Consider the following 22,592-nt stretch of genomic DNA (forward strand, 5'->3'; position numbering starts at 1 on the left):
ACAGGTGGGTGGTCACATCCTCATAGGACCAGCATTGCTTACAATTCAATTGAGGGCTGAAATTTCAGAAACAATTTTGTACTCTGATACAAGATTCTCAGCAGCCAGGAGTGCATATATACTATTCCACTCCTGAAAGAGATGTGTCTTAGACTCTTTTTCCATCTTCACATATCACTCCCAATGCTTTTCCTTATGCACACGCGCGCGCACACACACACACACACGCGCGCGCGCACACACACACACACACGTTCCCAAAGGGACACAGGATTGGCCCTGAGCATATCAGTGTATAAAAACATTTAGATCCATAGATACGAAGCAGCCCCCTTATTTCACAAATGAAGAAAATTTAAGAATGTCAAATGCCGTGTTCAAAGTCACACAGCTAGTTAATGGCAGACCCAGAACTAGAATCCAATTTTCTATGCTTTAATCATTTGGACCACAATCCAAACCCAGAGCAAAGGAGAATCTCTTTCTCTATTAAAGGCCAATGTCCATTTTTTTTAAAAACAAAATTTAAAAATTAAAGCAATATAAATGAATAAACAATTTAGTTAGGATATAGATATTTAATGTTTTTAAACGAAACCTAAGAAGGAAAAGCCTATTCAATGAATATGATAGGTGATAAACATGTTTTCATTTCTCATTACAATGTATTAAGACGAAGAGGAAGGAAGAAAGTAGAAAAGGGAATAACAGAAAAAATCCTGAATCTTTTCCAAAGCAGGCTTTGTAAAAGATCTTGACTTAAAAAATGAATAGATAACTACTTCCAGAAATTGTTAAGAAAATGGCTTTCGATTTGGAAGTAAAGATGTTCTTGAAATTCTCTCATATTAGTGACAATCTTAACTTACTAAATAGTAGTAAATGTCATCTTATGCTCAAAGTTCCTCTTTTAGGGTTCATATTACCAAGTTCCAATCTCTAAACCTGTCACTGAAAACACTGAAAGTTTTGTTTTCTTTGTGCAGCTATAATTATAAGTGAGACCACGTATTGATACATGTGCTATGGACTGATGAAACCAAGTCCAAGGCCAGATGTCATTTATAGGTTGGCAAGTTAGTTATTCCTGTTTCAAAGCTTAGAAATTACAACTCTTACTATTCTGAGGGGTGAGAGACAATCATAAGTTATCTTTGTTCTGTAGTCAGGTAGGTGAGACTTCTTTAACTGAAATTCTCCTCCAGAGCATCATGACTGTGGTTAACAGGGTGGGACCCAGTAAAGTTGTGACTATAATTTAGAATATCTTTTTTTGCAAACTTTCTGACCACAACCCACAGTCCAAACTATATTTTATGTGGTGGCATCATCTATAGCCATGTATATGTCTAGATAACTAAAATGAAAATTTCATAGAATATCTACTTTGTCATTTTTTCCCACTCTATATTATTCTATTTTGTTTTTTTTTAATGCGGATCTTGACTCATTATATCCATGGTCCAATGGGTGACAGCCTCCCAGTTTGAAAGACCCTGATCTAGATCTCAGTTCCACAGTGTATGTCAAGATAGCTGTCCTTAGGCTACGATGGAAATATTAACTCAGTGAAAACACAGTGAAAACACATGGAAGTTAAATATTTTAGTAGTTCCATGCCATGTGGCAGTGCTCTCTGAAGTGTGTTCATGGAACAAGTACCTCAAGATGATCCCATACAGTCTACAGCCATGCCACCCTGAACGTGCCCGATCTTGTCTGATCTCGGAAGCTAAGCAGGGTTGGGCCTGGTTAGTACTTGGATGGGAGACCACCTGCTGTAGGCGTAAAAAAAAAAAAAGGTGATTCCATACAAAAGATTTTCCAAATGTGTTTGGGAAACACTGAATGCTATAACCTCCTCTTGGAGATTCATAATACACATAATACAGCAAAGGTTTTGAGATATCCTTAGGAAAGAAAAACTGTTCTTGTGTAACACAATTTCCAAATGTATCTGACCACATGACAAGTGTTTATATAACAACCGTCCTGTTAAACCCTTTTGGGAAATTTTGTATATAGAAGAAATTGTGTTAAAGATGAAAATTAGTGTCTAAAAACTCAAAAGTAAATACATCTTCTCCAACTATAAACATTTTAAGAGAAGAAAAGGTGAAATGTCTTCTTCGGAATTCTGTCTAATATCAATGAAAAAAATTCATACGGCATTAAAACTAAAGAATTTACAGTTTGTTAAGACCAGAGAAACAAGGAAATATATCTGGTAAGTTCATTCTTTATTCTCAACATCAGCAAGTTGAGCAGAATATCTATTAGATGCCCCCACCTAGCTGAATTGCAATTTTGTTAAGAACTAGCTTTTGAAGCTCGATTTAAAATATTTCTCTAAATTGAAAAGGCCCAGTGAATTGCATTTCTTACCATCAAAATATGCAAAGGATCAACTCACGCTCTTCCTACACTTAGGCTTGGCAGCTGAAGTGGCTCTATCAAGAGCCGCCTGTATTTTTTATTTACCAAATCACACAGCATAACAGCCGAAGTATAGAAAGGTCATTCCAAGGCTAACCAGAGGTCCAGCCAGGCTGACCAGCAGAAGCAGGAAGCCTTTCTGTTGAGGGTGTTGTATTGTTGATAAATATTCTCAGAATCCCCAATGAGAAACGTGGTGTTATCTCTACCTATTGAATATATTTGGTTTCTGTCTGTCTCCTCTCACAAAAGTGGAGGCTCCGTGAGGGCCAGGATATTGTCTGTCTTATTCATCTGTGTATTCCTGGCACTCCAAGAAGTGCCTGGCACATAATAGATGCTTAATAAATAAATTCCAGTGATTGATCAGGAGACAAGGTTGAGTAGAAAGAAGAAGATAGGATATATAATCTGAGTTGTACAAGAGACTGAGTGCCTGTGCTCTGTTCCTTCATCAACCAGCACTTCTGTCTTCCTTTTTCCCAGGGCTGGGTAGAAGGAGATACCTACTCACCCCTTAGCTGCCCCACCCCCTTTAACATTCTAAATTATATCCAAAATGATTTGAGACCCTTGCGGACAAGGCTTGAGTCTCATTCCCCATTATAGGGTCTTGCTCTCAAAAAGTACCCAATAAAAGTTTGTAGAACTGCGTTGCGAAATAATAGCAGTTCACTTTGAAAGGGCAGAGGCTCACCAGACCACTGTGCTGTTCAGTGGCCTCCCCATGTAGAACAAACATCTCAGCCTTTCATATTTATCTCCCACACATTCCAGCACTGCTGGTTCTTCAAAATAAGTTATGATGCTAACTCCAGAGTTCAAAAACACAATTCATGATCATCACTGCATCATCCATACACATAGGCCAGGAGGAGGAGACAGGACAATTACAGGTGATGAACTATCTTAGTCAAATTTAAAAACACTCATCTACATACTCCCTGAGGTATGGTGGGTGTAGGCCTCTTTTCTCTGATGAAATACATACTTCAAAGAACCAGGAGAAAAATCTTTCATTCTGGGCTTTTCCTACCAATGGACAGCTCACTTGGCTATAGGTACAGGGTATTTTACTCACCCATTTACTTACCAAAAAATCCACCTGACCTGGCCAGAGCAGAACAGGTCCATACAGTCACGTCATTCTTAGGAGTACCCTGGCCAGTTGCAATCTCCTTTGTTTTAGGTAGCCAGATTAGGGAACAAATCTGTAATAATGACCAAAAAATACAGAATTATGGCAATTCTAATTTATTATGAATATACTTTAAATTGATTCTAGGCAGAATACTCTGTCCACATACATCCTTCAGTCCATAGCTAGGGGTAGGGTGTTAGAGGATTACATTAGTTCTAGGAAAGTTTATCCCGAGGCAACAACGGACTAAATATACAGATAGGCTTAGCTGCAATGAATCTATGAATTTATGTGAAGATGATCATTGTCCCAGAATAGTCAGGCTGTTCTTAAATTTCACAGCCAAAGCAATGCTGAGAAAAAAGGGAAATGCTTAAAAAAAAAAAAAAAAGCACATGTTAAATTAACTTTTGACTCACAGGTGAAGGTTTTGCAAAAAGAAACTCTCAACAACTGAAATCCCTATGGACTCAGCATGTATGGTGAGCTGTGTCTGGGTCCTGTGTTTTATCATAAATTATTTTCACTGGATTCTAGAAGACCAGCATGAAGGCAGACTCCAAAGAAGACATTTACCTGTGAGTTTGTGCTTGGGCTCTGGATGCTTTGCTCAGTATTTATATCCAAGATGTGTAAGCGTCCATCCTCCATTCCTCCTCCAACAGCAAGGACAGCAGACTGCCAGGGACGCCAATCCATGGCCTTTAAAGTTCCAAATAATCACACAGGCTGGTCAGCCTTGGAGAAGGTGAACTCATGGATGTGAAGCACGCAGGGAAGCAGAAGAGTTAGAGGTCTGCACCCATTGCAGCTCCCCTGGACTCTGATACAAAGGCAGGAGCCACTGCACTCTCAAGATTACTTCTTGGGGACTAGAAATCACCTATTAGGTGTCATCCTCAAATTTTAATAATAATTGCAAACATTCTAAACATAGAAAAATCACGCAATAATATGTTTGAAAACTACATTCAACATATCCTACGGGTCAAAAATCTGCCGCTAAAATGATTGACATATGCCCTAGAATCTGGTTATGAAATGCAGCCTTTCTCTGGTTTGTCTACCTGTGAATTTAGGTTCTAGGTCAGAGAAGAGAATAGAAGACAAAAGAGAGTTGTGTATGATTGCTCAGAAAAGATCTCATGCCTTACAACTCCTAATACATTTCAGAAAATAAAATTGCCCTTGCTTTATTTATTTATAACTATTATTATAGTTAATTCTGAAAAATGGTAGTATGGCACATTTACATTGATAATCGAAATGACTAGTAACAACAATTTTAAATAACATTTTAACAAATATTTTAGTTATATTTATCTGCATATCTTTATCAATCATCCTGGTAATTATTCTTATTTTTGTATATTGTCTTCTATATGTAAAAGTATTTTAGAAAATATCAAACATAATGTATATACTGGTTTATTTTCCTGTTCTGTTCATTTATTATATAAACATTTTTCCATGTTTAACATATTTGTTTATAATTATTATTTTTAATAATACCACAATATTCCATTATGTTATTATACCCTAATTAATTTTTGTTCTAATGCTTAACTCAGGTGGGTTTTTTTAAAAAATCTTATTTGGCTTGGTTTGCATTGCGTGGGGTTGAGTTTTTTTCGGAAAGAAGATTTCGTTTGTTTGTTTTTTGTATGTTTTGTTTTTGTTGTTTGCTCTTGTAAAGAATCCTATATAAATATATTCTGGCATATGTCTTTTGTTTCTAATAAATTATTTTCAGGTAAATTCCAAGCTTCCGAAATTTTCCAAATAGTTATAAGTCTTACAACACCCACCTCAGATGAGCACACTAATTTTCATCCTGAGTTGAAATTTAAATCTCCCATGCCATATGCCCTTCTAAAACATTGCCCACTTCCCTGTGTTGATAGGTAGAATCTCATTCCCCTCCCTCTGAATCTGGGCTGTGAAAGAACATCTGTGACACCAAAGGGGAGGAAAGAAAACGTGGTTTTTTTTTTTTTTACTAGAAATAAGAATTTTTAATACAGAGAAATAAAAAATTATTGTGCAGAGCATGGCAGAGTATCGGTTTACCCTATAGCAACCCTCCTCCTTCATCTGGCAAAAGATCTCCTTTCCTGGGTGTAAGTTCATAACTCAGACCTGGTCAGTCAGTGTGCCCATCTCTGGCAGGAGTTATCAGTTCAGAAATAAGCATGTGACTAAAGTCAGACCAGAGTCCTGGGACTTTTCTACCAAAGTTATAAAGAATGATGGTTTCCTCTCTAGCTCCCATCTGGGAGAATCTGAATCTAAAGCTGCCAAGAGCCATCTTGCCCTCAAAATGGAGTCTGAGTGAAGAATGAAACTAAACAGAGACAAGCAGAGCCAAGAGACAAGGGGACAGGACTCTAACAGCATTATTTAAGCCCCTAGATCCAGCAATGTTTGAAACAGCTGTATGTACCCAGGACTCGTCAGTTACATGAGACTCTATATTTATTTTTTGCTTACATTCAAGCTTGACTTTGATTTCAGTCACTTACAACCAAAATAATGACAAATGTAGTAAAAAAAAAAAAAAAGTTGTCTTTCAGGAAAGCGATGGCAAAATCCAAAACAAATTCTAGGGGAAGAAAATAAAGTATTGGCTCAATGGCTTTGTGTTCATGTGTGAAGAATAATCAGTGGTCTCTCAGTTAAGGGAAACCTAGAAAACTATTGGATTTCTTACCTTGACTGCTGTAGGGTGGGATATGACTTTTATTGGTTGACTTTGTGCAGTCACGCCTGGATCATGAGGCCATATAGTCAGCAGTCCATCACTACAGCCACTGGAAAGCAGCCTGCCATCCGGTGACCACTTCAGAGCACACACAGCTTGCTTATGGTGAAGTGTTCCAACATGATGCTGGGCTACCCGAACATTGTGGTGGTAAACACGGCCCAGTCTTGACCCACTGCACAGAAGCAAAGGGGTGGGTTTATGGCAGGAAACTTGAGCCCTATTACTACCTAACCATTTGAAAACATAAAGGAAAGCATTGTTCAAACTGTTGAAAGACCCCTTAGGATAGATTCAAAACCAGGTAGACATTCCTCGGGTTAATAAGAACAGAGTATTCTAACTGGGTGATTCTTTTCACAAATGAAATAAATTTGACTGGCAGAGTTTCAAATCTGAATATTGGGAAGATACCCTTTCATAGACTTCTCTAATGGCTTTAAGATGATGCAGGCAACCATGGAAAAGATAGGTTTATAAGATTACTAGATTTTCCCAGGTTTATATACTGGACCTAGGAAATATTACTTTTCTGGAATTCAGAATATTTCATATTATTTTGAAATGGTTTTAGTATATACATATTTTAGTATATTATATATTTTTGTATATTTATTGTTATTAATGTATTATATTTATATATCATTTAATAAAATAGTATATAAACATCACAGTAAAATGTTAGACCTAGAAATTTATTTTGTTTTTCCATTAATTTATAGATCCACTATTAATTGTGCTAATGCTACTAATAACTAAAGAAGTATAAAACTATCTAAATGCCACAGCCAACTGCAATATGATTACAAATCAATGGATAATGTCCCTACTCACTCTCAGTGACTTGAATCCAAACGATAAAGATTGTATCACACTATCAAAGATGATAAACTCTTTCAGGACTAATTTTCTTTTTCTCCAAGGAGCAATTTTTTTGCTCCTTGCCTTAAAGCTGCCTACAATTTTTTTTTTGTCCGAATTATCTCAAAGTCCAGTGTCATATTTTTAAAAACTATTCAGGGACAACATTGAATAACTTTCTGATGAACAATATGGGCTCTGCAGCCAGACCACTTAGGTTCAAAGCCTGACTCTTCCCCTTATACTAACCATGTGACCTCAAGCTAGCATCTCAGCTTATTCATCAAAAATGGGTGCGGTGGGGAAGGCGGGGAGTGTGGATAAGAAACCACTTTACAGTGTTATTGCAGAAACTGAAACACAATTATGAATGTAAAGAGTATAGCACTGTGCCTGGCACCGAGTACTCCAAAAATGTTAGCTGCTATTATTATAAGAAAGATTTGTTTGTATTCTTCATGGATAATAAAACTAAACTTAAACAATGCAGATTGTAAAAAATAACTTAAGTATATAATTGATCTGACTACAACAACTTCTCAGGGTAAATAGGGTGTTTTGCTTAAATGGTTTTTAGTTTAGTCTATTTATTTAATCACGAAGTAGTAAAACTGCAAATTTATACCTGAGCTACTTAAAGAAATTGTAAAGGGCTTTGAGATTCATTTAAATCTACCTTAAGAAATACAGTATGAAGATGAATAACTATTATTAAAAGCAATATATATTAAATCAGTTATCATAGGGACAAGTCATTTAACTTTTCCGGTTAAAAAGAAACAGACTCAAAGAGTAGTTCTCAAAAATGATGAGGCATCAGCATCATTTGGGAAACTAGAAATGCAAGTGATCAGCGTAACTTCAGAACAAATGAATCAGAAATTCCTGGAATGAGGGCAGCAATCTGTGTTTTAAGGAGCCCTCAAGGTGATTCTGATGCCTGCTCAAGTCTGAGGACCACTAAACTGGTTGATCTACAGGGTTCCTTCCAGCTCAAATCTCTGAGAGTCTGTGAATTGAAAACATGCCCCAGAAAGCAATATATTCCAAATTATTGACACTAATAACACTAAAGACTTAATTTCAACAAAACATTCCTCTAGGTGGTACTCCTTGGTAGAGAGAAACTTTTTGCTTAAACAGTTTTACATTTTATCTGACCAGTATAGTGAATCCTGAGCCTCACATCCCAGCACTAGCACATGCTGTAGGCTCATAGCCACCATAGTAAGCATGACCACTGGACCACTTTTATCAGAAGATCTTAATACCTGAGAAGATAGGAGCATATCTAATACGAACCAGTGTTCTTTTTTGTTTCATTTTGGTTTTGGTTTTAAATTTGATAGTTCTGCTCACTCAGCTTCCATAATCAATTGGTGGTGCAAATATAATTGATTACAATAAGATGCTCCTTACCTGCTGAGTATACTGTGATTCCAGCTCAGGGCCCCAACTACTGACAAATGGCCAAGCATATTTCTCAGACGCTTTTTAGTTACCACATCCCATAACTGAAAAAATGGAGAAGCAGAGTTATATAGCACTGACATTTTCACAGTCCTGTCTTCTCAGAGGCCTGATAGTCAATTAATGTTGATATAGCCAGTCCTTATACTAAGTAAAAGCTAAACACCTTAATCCTACTCAGCAGTTCTCAGTGTTGTCTCCATCTGAGGATCACCTGAGGAGCACACTACGGATGCTAGTGATTCTGATTTAATGGTGGGTGTAGAGCCTGGGCATATGGCATTTATTTTAAAGTTACCCAGGTGAATTCAATGAGCAGCCAAGGGTTGTGACTCACCATCACATTTCTAGTTCCTTCTAATTTGTGGGAATTCCAAACCTGGAAATGCACCTACAGTTACCAAACACTTCCTAGAGCCGGGAATTCCATTGATTGCTAACAGACTCCTTTCCTGCTAGCTAAAAATGATATTCTGACCCACATGATGAATGAGAATTTTGGCATAAGAAAAAAATCATAACATACCCTTCATAGCACCCAATATCATTGCAGAGATGAGTAACTAGTGAGAGCCATCTGTGCCCCCCCAAAGTCATCGAACAAGTATACTGTTCCCACTATTGCTAATAAATAATAATAATGATGATGCATGAGAAATTAGATAGATCGATTTAAAAAAAAAAATCTTGGTAAATCTCCAACTTAGAGAGCCTATCAGAAAAAAATTCACTCATTCGAGGTAACTCTACTCTTGATCATGGCTTGAGGTAAGAAAGGAGAACACAGAGGTTATCTTCTTCTCACCAAAGTCCTAAAAATGGGGATTCTACAGGCCCAACTTTAGTCTGAGAGAAAAGACTTAAGGAGTGGGGGGATTATTGAAAGAAAAATTGTGTGGAAAAATTGAGCAGAGTATCCCTAAGTCCTCATTAAATGTCATTCGGAAAACTATTAGAATGGTATACCCTCTTATTCCCCACAGCTTCAAGTACCACAACTAATATAGTTTCTCTATTTTATATTAACTTGTTATTTATTAAAAGTCAATTTCAGTTATCTAGCAATTACACAGAGCATATTATGAGAGAGGAAAACTGTCCAGTACTTGCACTTCTCCCTCGCTGGTGCCAACTGCCAGGCAGTTTCCCTCTTTTATCCAGGACACAGAAGATACATAGTTACAAGTGAGACGTAAGTCTACATTTTCAATCCCATTGTGAGTTTCCCCATTCCAGATGTATGCAGAGGACCCAAGGGCTACGGCAACAAGATTTTGAAAATTCCAGTCTAGGATATTCAGATCTATAAAAAAATGCATTTCAAATTAGAGTGATTATGTAGCCAAATAAAAATATTTGCAAATAAACAACTTTATTTATAGGTAGAGGAGAAAGATTAATACCTTTCCCCATGGTCAGTTGGAAAACAGAACAATGGATCCAAGCATATCATTAGAAGTTCAAAAATGAAAAAAGTCTTTCTGGACAACTCCAAAGATCACTGAACTACTTATAATCCTTATAACTACTCATACCTCACAATTAATTATTAATACTCTACGTTGGCATGTTGGTAGCAGTTTCCTGTGGATTAGTCCCGTCTTCCCAACTAGATTACAAACTAGACACATAGCAAGAAGACCTAACATGGTTGTTTGACAGATTAGATTTATCCATGTTTAAAATACATGCATAAGAATAGGCCATTATTTGTACAGTTCATTCTAATACAGTAAAACAAAATGTACATTTCTTGTTCCCCACCAACACCAACAATAGCCATTCTTGAACACAAAAACTGTACAAGAAAAAGCCAACTATATTAATCATATTTAGATTGGACGCCATTGGGATATGAGGCAAAGGCCTATCTGGTTCTTCCAGAACCAAATTTCAAGTTTATGCCAGAGCACAGGAAACATTTTGTCATTTCGACTTTTCAATTCATGATATAAACAATAACTTACAGTAGTCATTTCGAAGACCAGTAAGATGAATCTTCACCTCTGGTCGGAATATGGAATAGTTTATATCACTGAAACTTTTAAAATAGAATGATTCATCTCTGACTCCATCTCTGCAGCCTACAATAAACAAACAGCTCTATATATCTCTATGATCCTGGAAACAATATTTATCCTTGAGGGTAATAAGAAACGATGAAGTGAAAAAGAAAATGGTCATCATGATAAAACTGAATTGCAAGTTTCAGGGAAAAAGAAACAAAGAAGACTTCAGTATTAACTTAAACATTTTTTTAAATATTCAATGGCATTGTCTAATAAAAAGCACATACATACTAGACCTAAATGTAATGACAGATCTTGTGGGGTGCAGCACACAGAGGACATTACATCTTACTTTGAATATTTCTGTCACTCGAGATGTTAAAACCAAAGAAAATTTTGCATATCTATATGTATTTCACATCAACAATTATCTCATAGACCTAAGCCCTACTCTTGAGTCTTTGTTAATAAATATCTGTTGATTCATTGACTTTGGCTTTTTTTCTTACTCTTTCTGTACCAGACCACACAGAGTTACTCTTAGCTAGTTTTACCCATGACTATCTGAGGTCTGCATTATGTCTTGTGCTCAGTTTTAATTCTCATCAAAAGACCCTACAAGTTTAAACCACAGACCACTATCTTTTCTTCAACCACTTGAAGAAGTGATCAAACTGTGAATGACATGATTAACAGGAACTGAACCCACCTAGGTGACTTGAGGCCTCTAAGACCACATGGCTTCTGATAAAAGCATGAGGCTTCACAATACTATATCAAGAAACCAGATTGTTGTTCACAGCCTCAGTGTTAGCTATGAAAATCCACTTGTGGGCAGAACTGCAAGGCTACTGGAAGCATCAAGCACTGCCAATAAAGTTTTTTTTAAAATCAAATACAAACTTACAGTTATAAAATAAAAAGTCATAGGAATGTAATATGCAACATGGCAACTATAATTAATAATACTGTATTATATATTTAAAAGTTGTAAGAGTGTGGCTCTTAATAGTTCTCATTAATATCCTCCCAAAATTAAATACTTGGGTATAAAACTAATAAAACATGTACAATATCTATATGAGGAAAACTACAAAACTCTAATCAAAAAAAATTGAAGAAAATCTAAATAGATTGAGAGATATTTCATGTGCATGGATAAGATTTAATATTATTAAGCTATCAATTCTTCCCAACTTGATTTACAGATGCAATACAATCCCAGTAAGAAATTTTATGGATAGCAACAAATTGATTCTAAAGTTTATACAGAGGAAGAAAAGTCCCAGAATAGTCAACACAATACTGAAGAAGAAAAACCAAGTTGAAAGACCAACACTATCTGATTTTAAAACTTACTAAAAACTATAGTAATAAGGACAGTGCGATATTGGCAAAAGAATAGACAAGTAGATCAATGGAATAGAATAAAGAGCCTGGAAATAGACACATACTGATCTCGGACAAAGGGGCAAAGGCAATGCTATAGGACAAGTTAGTCTTTTCAACAAATGGTGCTAGAACAACTGGACATCCACATGCAAAAACAAAACAAAATAAACAAATAAACAAACAACAACAAAAAAAAACAAATCTAGGCACAGACCTTACATTCTTCGCAAAAATTATCTCAAAACAGATGATGGATCTAAAAGTAATACACAAAACTATAAAACTCCTAGAAAATAACATAGGAGAAAATCTAGATGACCTTGGGTTTGACAATAACTTTTTAGATATAACACTAAAGGCACAATCTATGAAAGAAATCATTGATATGCTAGACTTTATTAAAATTAGGAACCTCTTCTTTGCAAAGACGTCAAAAGAATGAGAAGATAAGCCACAGACTGAGAAAAAAATATTTACAGAAGGCATGCGTAAAGGACCGTTATCTAAAATATACAAAGAAACTCTTAAAACTGAACAATAAGAAAACAAACAACCTGTTTAAAAAATTGACAAAAGAGTTAGACGCTTCACCAGAGAAGATATACAGATGGCAAATAAGCAATGAGACATCACCACACATCTATCAGAATGGCCAAAATCAAAAACACTGACAACACCAATTGCTGGCAAAGATGTGGAACAACCAGAATTCTTATTCTGGTTGAAATGGAAATTCTTATTCTGGTGGAAATGCAAAATGGTATGGCCACTTTAGAAGATGGTTTGGTGGTTTCATACAAAATTAAATATGCTTTTATTATACAATCCTGCAATCACACTTCTTGATATTTACCCTAATGAATTGAAAATGTTGTCCACACAAAAGCCTGTACAGGGATGTTTATAGTGGCTTTATTCATGATTTCCAAAACTCGGAGACAATAGCTGGACAAGCTAAGGGGGGGGCGGGGGGCCTCTAGGAAATGGGACTAGGAGGTGGTGATGGTTAAGGCAGAGGACTACAGAAATTACCTAAATTTTACAATTGTGTTATTAGTCTGATAAATATAAAAATAAAAATTTTAAAATAAGGAAAAAATGGAGGAGGCAGGGAAAGAAGAGGGTAGGAAAGAAAGACAGAGAATCTTTGGGATTGCTCACAGAGCTGCATTTTCCCATTAACCTGCTGAGCCACCTTCTGGGTCGAAAATAGTTGATTTAGGTATTTCTGAAAACAAACACATAAAGAGAATACTTCTTTAGAAATATATATGTACATCTCAGAGGCAATTCGTGACAGAGTTAAAACTGATAATTCACTAGGAAGTTCAAAGATTCTACATTATCAAAACCAAAACACAATAATTACTGTTGTTAACTAACCACTGTGTAACGAACACACTGTTGAGCATTTTACAAATATTATTTCTAATCTCCCCCAACAACTCCATTGGGCAGATATTACTAAAAAGAATAAAAATTCTCTTTTATTCTTCTAGCCTAAAAATCCTTGTAGCCCACAAACCAACCATAGGCCAGGGATATCATCAAAGCCTGGAAGAACTGAAAGCCATAATATTTCTAGTACTTTATGAAATTAAAAGACCTCCCCAAAACAATAAGGTTGAGCATTAGTAAGACTACTTTTCACAAGAAAGATTTTTTCATGATATGCCCAGAGATGTTCTCCTTCTGTTAGTGAGATTTTCTCTGGGCCTCAAGTTTCCTTATCTACAATACTGTTTGGATTGAACTAATCATCTTAAAGGTCTTTTTCCATTATCACCTTTTCCCATTAGAAATGAGAACATCAAGTCATGGAGATCTTAAGTAACTTGCCTGAATTTCCATGAGTACAAAAATCTGATCGCTCTCTCTTCAGGGCAGTATATAAAGAGCACTTCTGACATTCTTACATCCAACTTTAATCAAAAATAAATAGGAAAACTAGTAATAAGGGTAAAGAAAAGTACTTATCAGAATTTTCTAAAAACATAATAGTGAATAGTTAAAGAAGTGAAAATTCTTTTTTCTCCTTCACAACAACATATTGAATTTTACATGTATAATAATCACTGGATCACCCTAATTCAGACAAGTCTCTGACAGGCATCATTTTCATATTTTGGTTTTCTTCCCGGATATCATGTCACATACAGGCATTGCAGTCAATGAATCATGGGTTTTTAGGTATTCAAAGTAAAATTAAGAATAAAGCAGGGTTTTCCAATCTCAGCACTACTGGCATTTAGCACCAGGTAATTAATTATTGTGGGGCTGTTTTGTGCATTACAGCATGTTCAGCAGCATCCCTAGCCTCTGTCTACTAGATGCTCTCCCTCTGGGTTATGATATTCAAAATTGTTTTCAGAGATTGTCAAATGTCCCCTGGGGAGCAAAATCACTCCTGCTGAGAACCACTGGTATAAAATAACATTCCTAAAATGGCCTGCTGGCAGGTAGCTCAATGTAAGTCTTCACAGATGTACTTCGTCAGAATCCCATAGTTACCCCCAAGCTGAGCAAGGTGTTACTCGGCACAGTGCTTTGCTTGATGTACCCAGGGGTGCTCTTCCCTAGGTGAGATCTACTTATTACTTTAGTAAGTAACTTGGTCTAGAGCTGACTGGATATGAGAATTCTGACCCTCTCCACATCTCTGCAGGCCCTTATTGCGGAAACACCTTCCAATGACTTCTAACTGGTCATGACAACTAATGTTCCACATAAAGTGCTAAAGTCATTTTCGCAACCCCCTGCCCAGATTCTTTAATGACGCTGGATGATGCTCTGGCTGAGTAGCAATTCCTCTACCAACGGTAACTTGCTGGCGCCATTGTGACCCCACAGACAGAGCCACCAACTTTGCTACCACCAGTTACCATCAGGGGAAGGAAAAGGAAAGTCCTAAAGGTTAAGGAAATAAAAACTCCAATCAGCAGTGGAAAGGACAGTGGTGCTAATAACCTGGCTTGGGCGTGAGGCCAACAGCGCCCCTAACGACCTCAGTAGAACTCCCTGGCCATCTGCACCCCCAAACCCTTACTCAACAATAAAGCATTCAGCAAAAGACCTGCTCTAATACATTTATTTTCAATTGCATATGAGTTCAAATAATTAAATTTTACACTCATAATATTTTATTGTTCCTCTAGCAAGATACATATGCCAAGCACAGAGGCACACCTAAATGAGTAATTTTGCCTAAATCGAGAATTTATGAGTTTCCTTGTACAAAGCTTTCTAAATGAAACATTGATTCCTTCAGAGGCTCTTCATTGCATTTGAGAAACTTAAAAACCTGCTCCTGACAATGTGCCCCAAGGAAGATTTTAAAACTATAATAAATAAGATACTTAAAAAATCTAAATTAACTTAGTCAAGAAACGAAACAACAACAATAACAAAGACTTAAGGGAAATATTTAAAAGACCACCTTATAGAAGAAGAATGAAACTTCTCCCTAGAAATCCCAAAGGGCCAACCAAGTCACCAACTAGCTGGAAATGATTGCACAAGAGATCTTTTTGGCTGAGAGGAAGCATACCATAGTATGTATAATTTTATTACATTTTTAACCTTTACCTTTTAAATGGTTATTCTCATTTTCACTTTTTTATTGATACCAATTAAATACTTTCCATATATTTGTTAAATGTTTTATTTATTTATAAAGTGCCTCTATTCACATGCTTCACAAGCTCATTTTTTCTATCAGGAACCCATCATTTTCTTATTGATTAGTAAGAGTGCCTAAGCCACCTCTTTCCTCACATATGGGACTCAGTTGTCTGAGCTTGTCAAAATGTGAGATCTTCATTTTTTCTCCTTACCGACCTGGCCTTTTAAGGCAATATTTTCCTTCCAGCTTCCGTCCAGTGCATGCGGTATCTTGCAGAAATGAAGAGTAGAGTTATTTGTTTCAAAACTTCCTTTGATGGGAGTCATCAGTGATTCATCGTAGGACCCTACAGGAAAAACAGTGTTAAATGTGGTTTTTACAACAAGATTATCATTTTGGTTAGAGGTCAGCCCATGACATCTTTCACAGTAGAAGAGAATCTGAAGACACAGGCCCTGGTCTCTCCAAAATCCTGGGGTGGGGGAGGGGGAATGGAGGAGGGATGGCACAGGACCTTACCCAAAGTGCTGGTTCACAAGTGAACACTGCCTCAGTGGCTTCTAGGGCCAAGAGGATATGCCAAGAGTAAGGACTTGACTCCAACTGCAGCCGCAACCCAAATGCGGAGCTGCGCATGGAAAGAACATATTTGCACATTTGAAGGATGGATGCAAACAGATCGATAGTTTTAAATGATGAAGCAAAGGGAATCTGGTTTGTCCAGGCTATGATCATTCTGCCAGGAAATCACTATGGGATCTTGCTTTGCCAATCATTGACATTCACTACAGGATCATGAGCAAATCACTTTGCCTCTCCCTCTTCCTATTGCAGAAATGACATCAGTTAAATAGAAGAGTGAATGTTATTTGTAACATTATTATTCATATCTGTTGTCTTTCAGGATAGAGAAAGCTCTATACCAGACTTTTAACTGCCCTGAAAACCATGGTGAGTCATCCTCTAAAACTAATTATCTGCCATATCATTTTTCATCTAAGGGGCAAAGGGACCATTAGAAAATCTTGGCCTTTTGCCACATGACAGTTCCTTCTTCATTTGCACAAACATGGGCTTGATAAACTGTCACTAATATTCCTAGAACCCAGCTTCTGAGTCCTGGGAAACCCAAAATCTAAAAAATATAGGTTACATCACAGGGAAAGGGGGATGAAAACATGAAATGTTCTGCAAAGTTTTAGATCTTGGTCTTTGTCCTTAGAAATTATGCATGCTTGTTTTGACTTGCTATATGTAGATGAGTATAGAGGAGAAGGCAGCTCTCAGAAGTTTGAATAAGAAAGAAAAACTTGCAAAAAGATACTAAAACTGATAATCGTCCCAATTATCAAAAGAGAGGTCAGGTCCACCAGGCTAAGGAAGCTAGAACCTCTAGGGTTTTGTCCACAGAGCATGACTGCAAATGAAACTCTCTGCAAATGTCAGTTTTATGATGCAGAGATCTTCAATGTTCACACTTTGGAAACAAAAAGAAAGAAATTCTACCAGCAAAGCACTGAGAAACCAATGGATCTGATTAATATGCAGTATATTAGCTTAAGTAGAAAATAAAATAGACTTCCTTATAAAATTCTTTTGATTGATAATTTGTCTCTTAGAATTCTGAATTTCTCATGCATTGCCTTATTTAAAAAATAATAATAAATTAATTCAGGGCCTAGAAAGGAAAAAGGGGCCCCTAATTTTAGCCAGAAATTTCTTTAAAACAATCAGCATAAAAACCACTCCTCAATTATAATGGGATACAGAAGATTTCTTTCAGAAGACAACCATAACAATAATCTTTCTTACAATTGTGTATCTCCTATTGCTTCAACCAACTCCTTTCAGTATTGATACTCACCATTACTTGGAAATTTCATTGGTTTAAAAGTGATTTTGGCTCCCTTTCAATATGCAGAGATTTGTCTTAAACATGTTGATAAAACAATGAATTATGTTGTCTAGGATTTTTAAAGGGAAGAAGAGAAATTAAATCACTATATGACAGGTGGCAAGTTTTGCTTCCGAAGGATGGGTCTAAATTAGACTTATTAGTTTAGAAAGAGAGCTTGCGTTTCAGGGTTCTACGGGTTAATCCTAGTTCCCTGTCCACCGGACTGCCTCATTCTCATCTTCCATTTTCTTCTCTCTCTCTCTTTCCTCTCACCCCACCTCTCCTCTTCCTTTCTTTTATTTTCTCTCCCTCTCATCCTCTTTTCATCTTTTTCTTCTCCTATGTCATACCTGATTATTGCATTACTAATATGTCTTTTTCCTGACTGCCACAGACCAGAAATCTAAACAGTCATTAAAAGTCCATGCTTTGCAAAACATGACCACTTATCCATATATATACATATTCATACATAATTACAATCTTTAGAAAAGTAGTCACCTACTAATGCAAATCTTAGAAACATATTTAAAATACAATGTATTTTCTTTTGTTTTTGTTTCCATTCGGAAGATTTCTAATTGAAAGGAAGATAAACAGAAAAGCAATTGACTAAATGTGACACTTGATGTTTCTAAAAGGCAAAGATTTTCTCAGGAATATATTATTTTTAACATTTCGAAACTGGCCAATGGCATTTCTATTACCTCACCTAGAATCAAGGTCTCTTTGTCTGGAGTTATCTTCAGCACGGACCTAGAAGCCTCTAGGTCAGTGGTTGAATGCTCTTCCCCAAAGGAATGGGATGCCAAATCCCCGGTTTGGCTTTGCCGCCATCTTGTGGTAATTGGGCTACTGGCAACAGGAACTTCAGCGGACAGTCTCTTCATACTACTGCATCAAATACCTATTTAACCACAAAAAAAAAAAGCAAACTGCCATGTACAAAGACCTCAATGATGCAGAAGTAAAGAAAAAAATTTAAAAGACTTATAAGTGACTCATCTATTATAATACAAATAAAATGAATATGAGATTTTTAATTTTTGTGACCTGGGGGAATGTTACTATATATAGACGCACACATACACACTTAGAGCTTAGGGAGTAATTATGTTTATAGTTATTACTATTGCATATCAATATAAAATACGAAGTTGAAATTATATTATGTATTGAACAGTCAAAATGATTATAGAAAATCATAAAATTTCAAATCTAGAAATAAACAGCAATTTTCTAGTCCAAATCTTTCATTTCACAGTTGTATGAAACTGAGGCCTAACTTTCTCAACATCTGTCTATCCCCTCTGAGAAACACCAAGAGTTATTTACAGATCCTGTAATGGTGAGCTATGTGAAATTAAAATACAAGGGACAAACTGGAAACAAATTTTTTTTAACAAAATGGCAGGAGTGTTGGTTAATGTAGAGAGCTCTTAGAGAAATTTAGACAAGTTTAGCAACCCAAGAGAAAAATGGGTATAGTACATAAAAAAGGCAATTCACAAAAGAGGTTTATAAATGCCCCCAAATTAATCAATCATACTGGTAATCAAAGAAATGCAAATTTAAAATAATGATGAGATGTTAGCAATGATTTTTTGAAAGGACAATCTCCAGTGTTGAAGGTTCTGAAAACAAACACTGGCATATACTGCTGGTGGAGCGTAAATTAATGTCTGGAGAGGACAATTTGGCAATGTGTGTCATACGCCTTCAAATATGTGCATAACCTCTACTGACCCAGCAATGTCACCTCTAAGAATATAAGGGAGAATTCAAAGACAGGAGTGAAGATGTGCAAAACCATGCAGCATCTGTTGAGTGCTTACCACATCCGAGCCCATAAGGGTTTTACACGTAAGCATATTTAATCCTTGGAAACACCTCGTGAAGCATGTCTGTTATATAGTCCCATTTTATCAATGAAGAAACTGAGATTTAGAGCTTAAGGAAATTGTCTAAGACCACACGGTAAATGGAAATGATATACCCTGACATCACCTGTCTGACTGCACAGTCTATGCCCTCAACTGAGAACACGAGGTGTCACTGCAGTGTATATGTTCACAGGGGCAAAAAGATGGGGGGACTCATTGTTTTCAATGGAGAACTGACTAGGTAAATTATGCAATATCTATAAAAGGAACACTCTGCAACCATTAGAAATGTTGACATTCATGAGGAAAATGTAAATCAAAACCACAATGAAGTACTACTTCACATCCTCTAAGATAACTTTTATCTTATTTATTAATGAATAATAAGTGTTGGTGAGAATATGGAGGAAGTGGAACCTACATACATTGGTAAAGGAAATGTAAAATGGTGCAGCTGCTGTAGAAAACCATTTAGCAATTCCTTAAAACGTTAACCCTAGAATTACCATATGCTTGAGCAATTCCCCTCCTAGGTAGATACCCAAGATAAATGAATAGTGCTACTATGGACATCTGTGTACCTTTATTTGTTTGAGTCTGAGTTTCTCAGACTCAAACAAATAAAGGTACACAGATGTCCATAGTAGCACTATTCACAACAGCCAGAAGGTGGAAATAACCCAAACGTCCATCAACAGATAAATGGATAAATAAATCGTGGGGAATATATGTGTGGAATGGTATATATTCCATTCATTTAATGGTATACACACATGTATTTTATTATATATTAATATATTATGTATATTTCCACATTATGTATTATATAATGGACTATTTCTCAGCTATAGGAAAGAATGGAGTACTGATAACATGCTACAATGTAAGTAAACCTCAAAGACATTATGCTAAGTGAAAGAAGCCAGGCACGAAAGATCCATATTTTACGATTCCATTTGCATGAACTATCCAGAACAGGTAAATCGATAGATGTAGAACACAGATTGGTGGTTGCCAGGGGTTGAGGAAAGGAGGAAATGGGGAGCAACTGCTCAATGGGTAAGAAGTTTTCTTTTCAGATAATCAACTAGATAAAGGTAGTACTTGTACAACATTGTGAACATATTTAAATGTTCCCTTTAAAATTGTAAATTTTATGTTAAGTGGATTTTACCTCAATAAAAGAAAATCTAAAACAGAAATGATAACATGAGATAATAGTCGACAAAACATGAAAATGCTCACAAAATATTGCCAAGTAGAAAATATAATAGAGAATTTCAAAATGGTCCCATTCCCTATCTATAAAGGAAAGATAAGGAGGAAATATGCTAGAATGTTAAGACAGTAAATACTGGTTTCGTTTGTTTTTTTTTTAAATAAGTGTATGAACGTGATCACCCACTCCTCCCGCAGCCACTCCATCTGGAGAGGCTCGCTCTCATCACTGCTGCTGGATGTTTTTCTCCAGAAACTACCCGAAGATGACGCCTTCCCCAGAAAAAGGTCGGGATCCTGGGGTCTCAGCTATTGTAAACAGTGTTGTTTGGGGTCTTTTTTGTTTTTTCTTTTAAGCGTTCTAACCTTGTTCTTCTGTTTTTGAGTAGAAAGGGGAAAGTTGTAAAGAGGGAAAGACAGAGTCCTGGAAATACAAGTCGAGCGCCTCGGACTCAGAAGCCTAGACAAGGGAATGGTAGGAAAGGCGATGAGAGAAGCAGACCTGGAGTGAGAAACGTGGCCCACCGCAGGCTTGGATCCTCCCACTTTTTGTTTTCTTTCATCCATGGAAACCACAGTGCCAGCTCAATAGCTAGGAGGACTAGGCCTCAGACAAAGGAAGAGTGGGTGGTGGGGATCTCTCTAGAACTGGAGGCTCATGTTTCAGCCTTAATAAGAAGACAGAGGGACAAGTCCCATATCAATTAGACTTTTCATATCAATTTCCCCACTTTTTATAGTTTTTAACTGATTTTTCTGAACATTGTAGGACTAAGTAGAGCATGTCTGTAGGCCACAGTCAGGTGGCCAGCTACATCTGCAACCTCTGCAACACTAGCCAAGCAGCCCTCACCCTTTTCCTGGTTTTCCAGCTTGCAGACAGCAGACAGTGGGATTTCTCATCCTCCATAACCTCTCAAGCCTCATATATGTATCCTCTGTTGGTTCTGTTTCTCTAGAGAATCCTAACTAATACAATAATGGCTCCCTAAGATATACAGATTGTAATTCCTGGAGCCTATGAATGTTAGCCTAAATGGCTCAAGGGCTTTGCAGGTGTAATTAAAGATCTTGAGATGGGGAGATTATCCTGTATTTTTTGCATAGGCCCCAAATGCAATCATGTGTCCTTCCAGAGGGAGGCAGAGGGGGATCTGACTCCACACAGAAGAGAGGAAGGCAGTGTGACAACAGGGGCAGAGATTAAAGTGATGCGCAAGCCAAGAAGTGCCGGCTGTCACCAGAAACTGGAAGAGGCGAGGAATGAATTCTCCCCTAAAGCCTGTGGAGGAAGCATAGCTCCGCCGACTCCTTGGTTTCTGTCCAGCGAAACTGATTTCAAACTTCTGGCCTCCGTAACTGTAAGAGAATAAATGTGTGTTGTCTTAAGCCACAGAGTTTGTGGTAATTTATCACATCAGCCATTGGAAATTAATCCATAGCCCTTCTTGTGCTTCCATAGCTCGCTTTTGTGTGTTTCCAATAAAGCTCTATTACATTTTATTAGTGATTATGACATTTATCAAGTACTTGACATGTGCCAAGCACTGGGATAAATGCATTAGAGGAATTATTTATTTAAGCTTCTTCACAACCCTGTAAAGTAGGTACTATTATTTCCCTCATTCTACAGAGTTGGAAAATGAAGGTTAATGGGCTTGAGCAAAGATATAGAGCTAATAAGTAGCAGATCCAGGATTCAGACCACTGCATACAGTCATACAGATCATTGTCTTTATAAGTAGCATCCCCTGGAGCATGCAGTGTATAACCTCAAAACCAATAGGAAGCAATCCTGCCAGGGTCTCGCTAATAAATCGATCCAGGCCCTGTGCTTTTTAGAACATCTGTTCATGCTATAGTCTGAATGCCTATGTTCCCTCTACCCCGCAAAAAGAAAGA

At 36.8% G+C, this 22,592-nt stretch overlaps 1 protein-coding gene across 1 annotated transcript in view; it reads right to left on the minus strand.

The window, feature by feature from the left end:
• CDC20B (cell division cycle 20B) overlaps window positions 1–22,592 on the minus strand; it is a 40,402-nt gene that overhangs the window by 1,451 nt on the left and 16,359 nt on the right. The window contains exons 4-12 of the mRNA XM_039869900.1: window positions 20,878–20,999; window positions 18,302–18,483; window positions 15,908–16,038; window positions 13,209–13,298; window positions 10,637–10,772; window positions 9,776–9,972; window positions 8,619–8,713; window positions 6,288–6,513; window positions 3,530–3,647 (exon numbers count right to left, since the gene is read on the minus strand). Of these exons, the coding sequence (XP_039725834.1) occupies window positions 3,530–3,647; window positions 6,288–6,513; window positions 8,619–8,713; window positions 9,776–9,972; window positions 10,637–10,772; window positions 13,209–13,298; window positions 15,908–16,038; window positions 18,302–18,483; window positions 20,878–20,999 (1,297 nt within the window). The remainder of the gene's footprint in view (window positions 1–3,529; window positions 3,648–6,287; window positions 6,514–8,618; window positions 8,714–9,775; window positions 9,973–10,636; window positions 10,773–13,208; window positions 13,299–15,907; window positions 16,039–18,301; window positions 18,484–20,877; window positions 21,000–22,592) is intronic.

This window comes from Pteropus medius, unplaced genomic scaffold, assembly GCF_902729225.1.
Source record: "Pteropus medius unplaced genomic scaffold, Ma_sr-lr_union100, whole genome shotgun sequence".
Lineage (NCBI taxonomy): Eukaryota > Metazoa > Chordata > Mammalia > Chiroptera > Pteropodidae > Pteropus > Pteropus medius.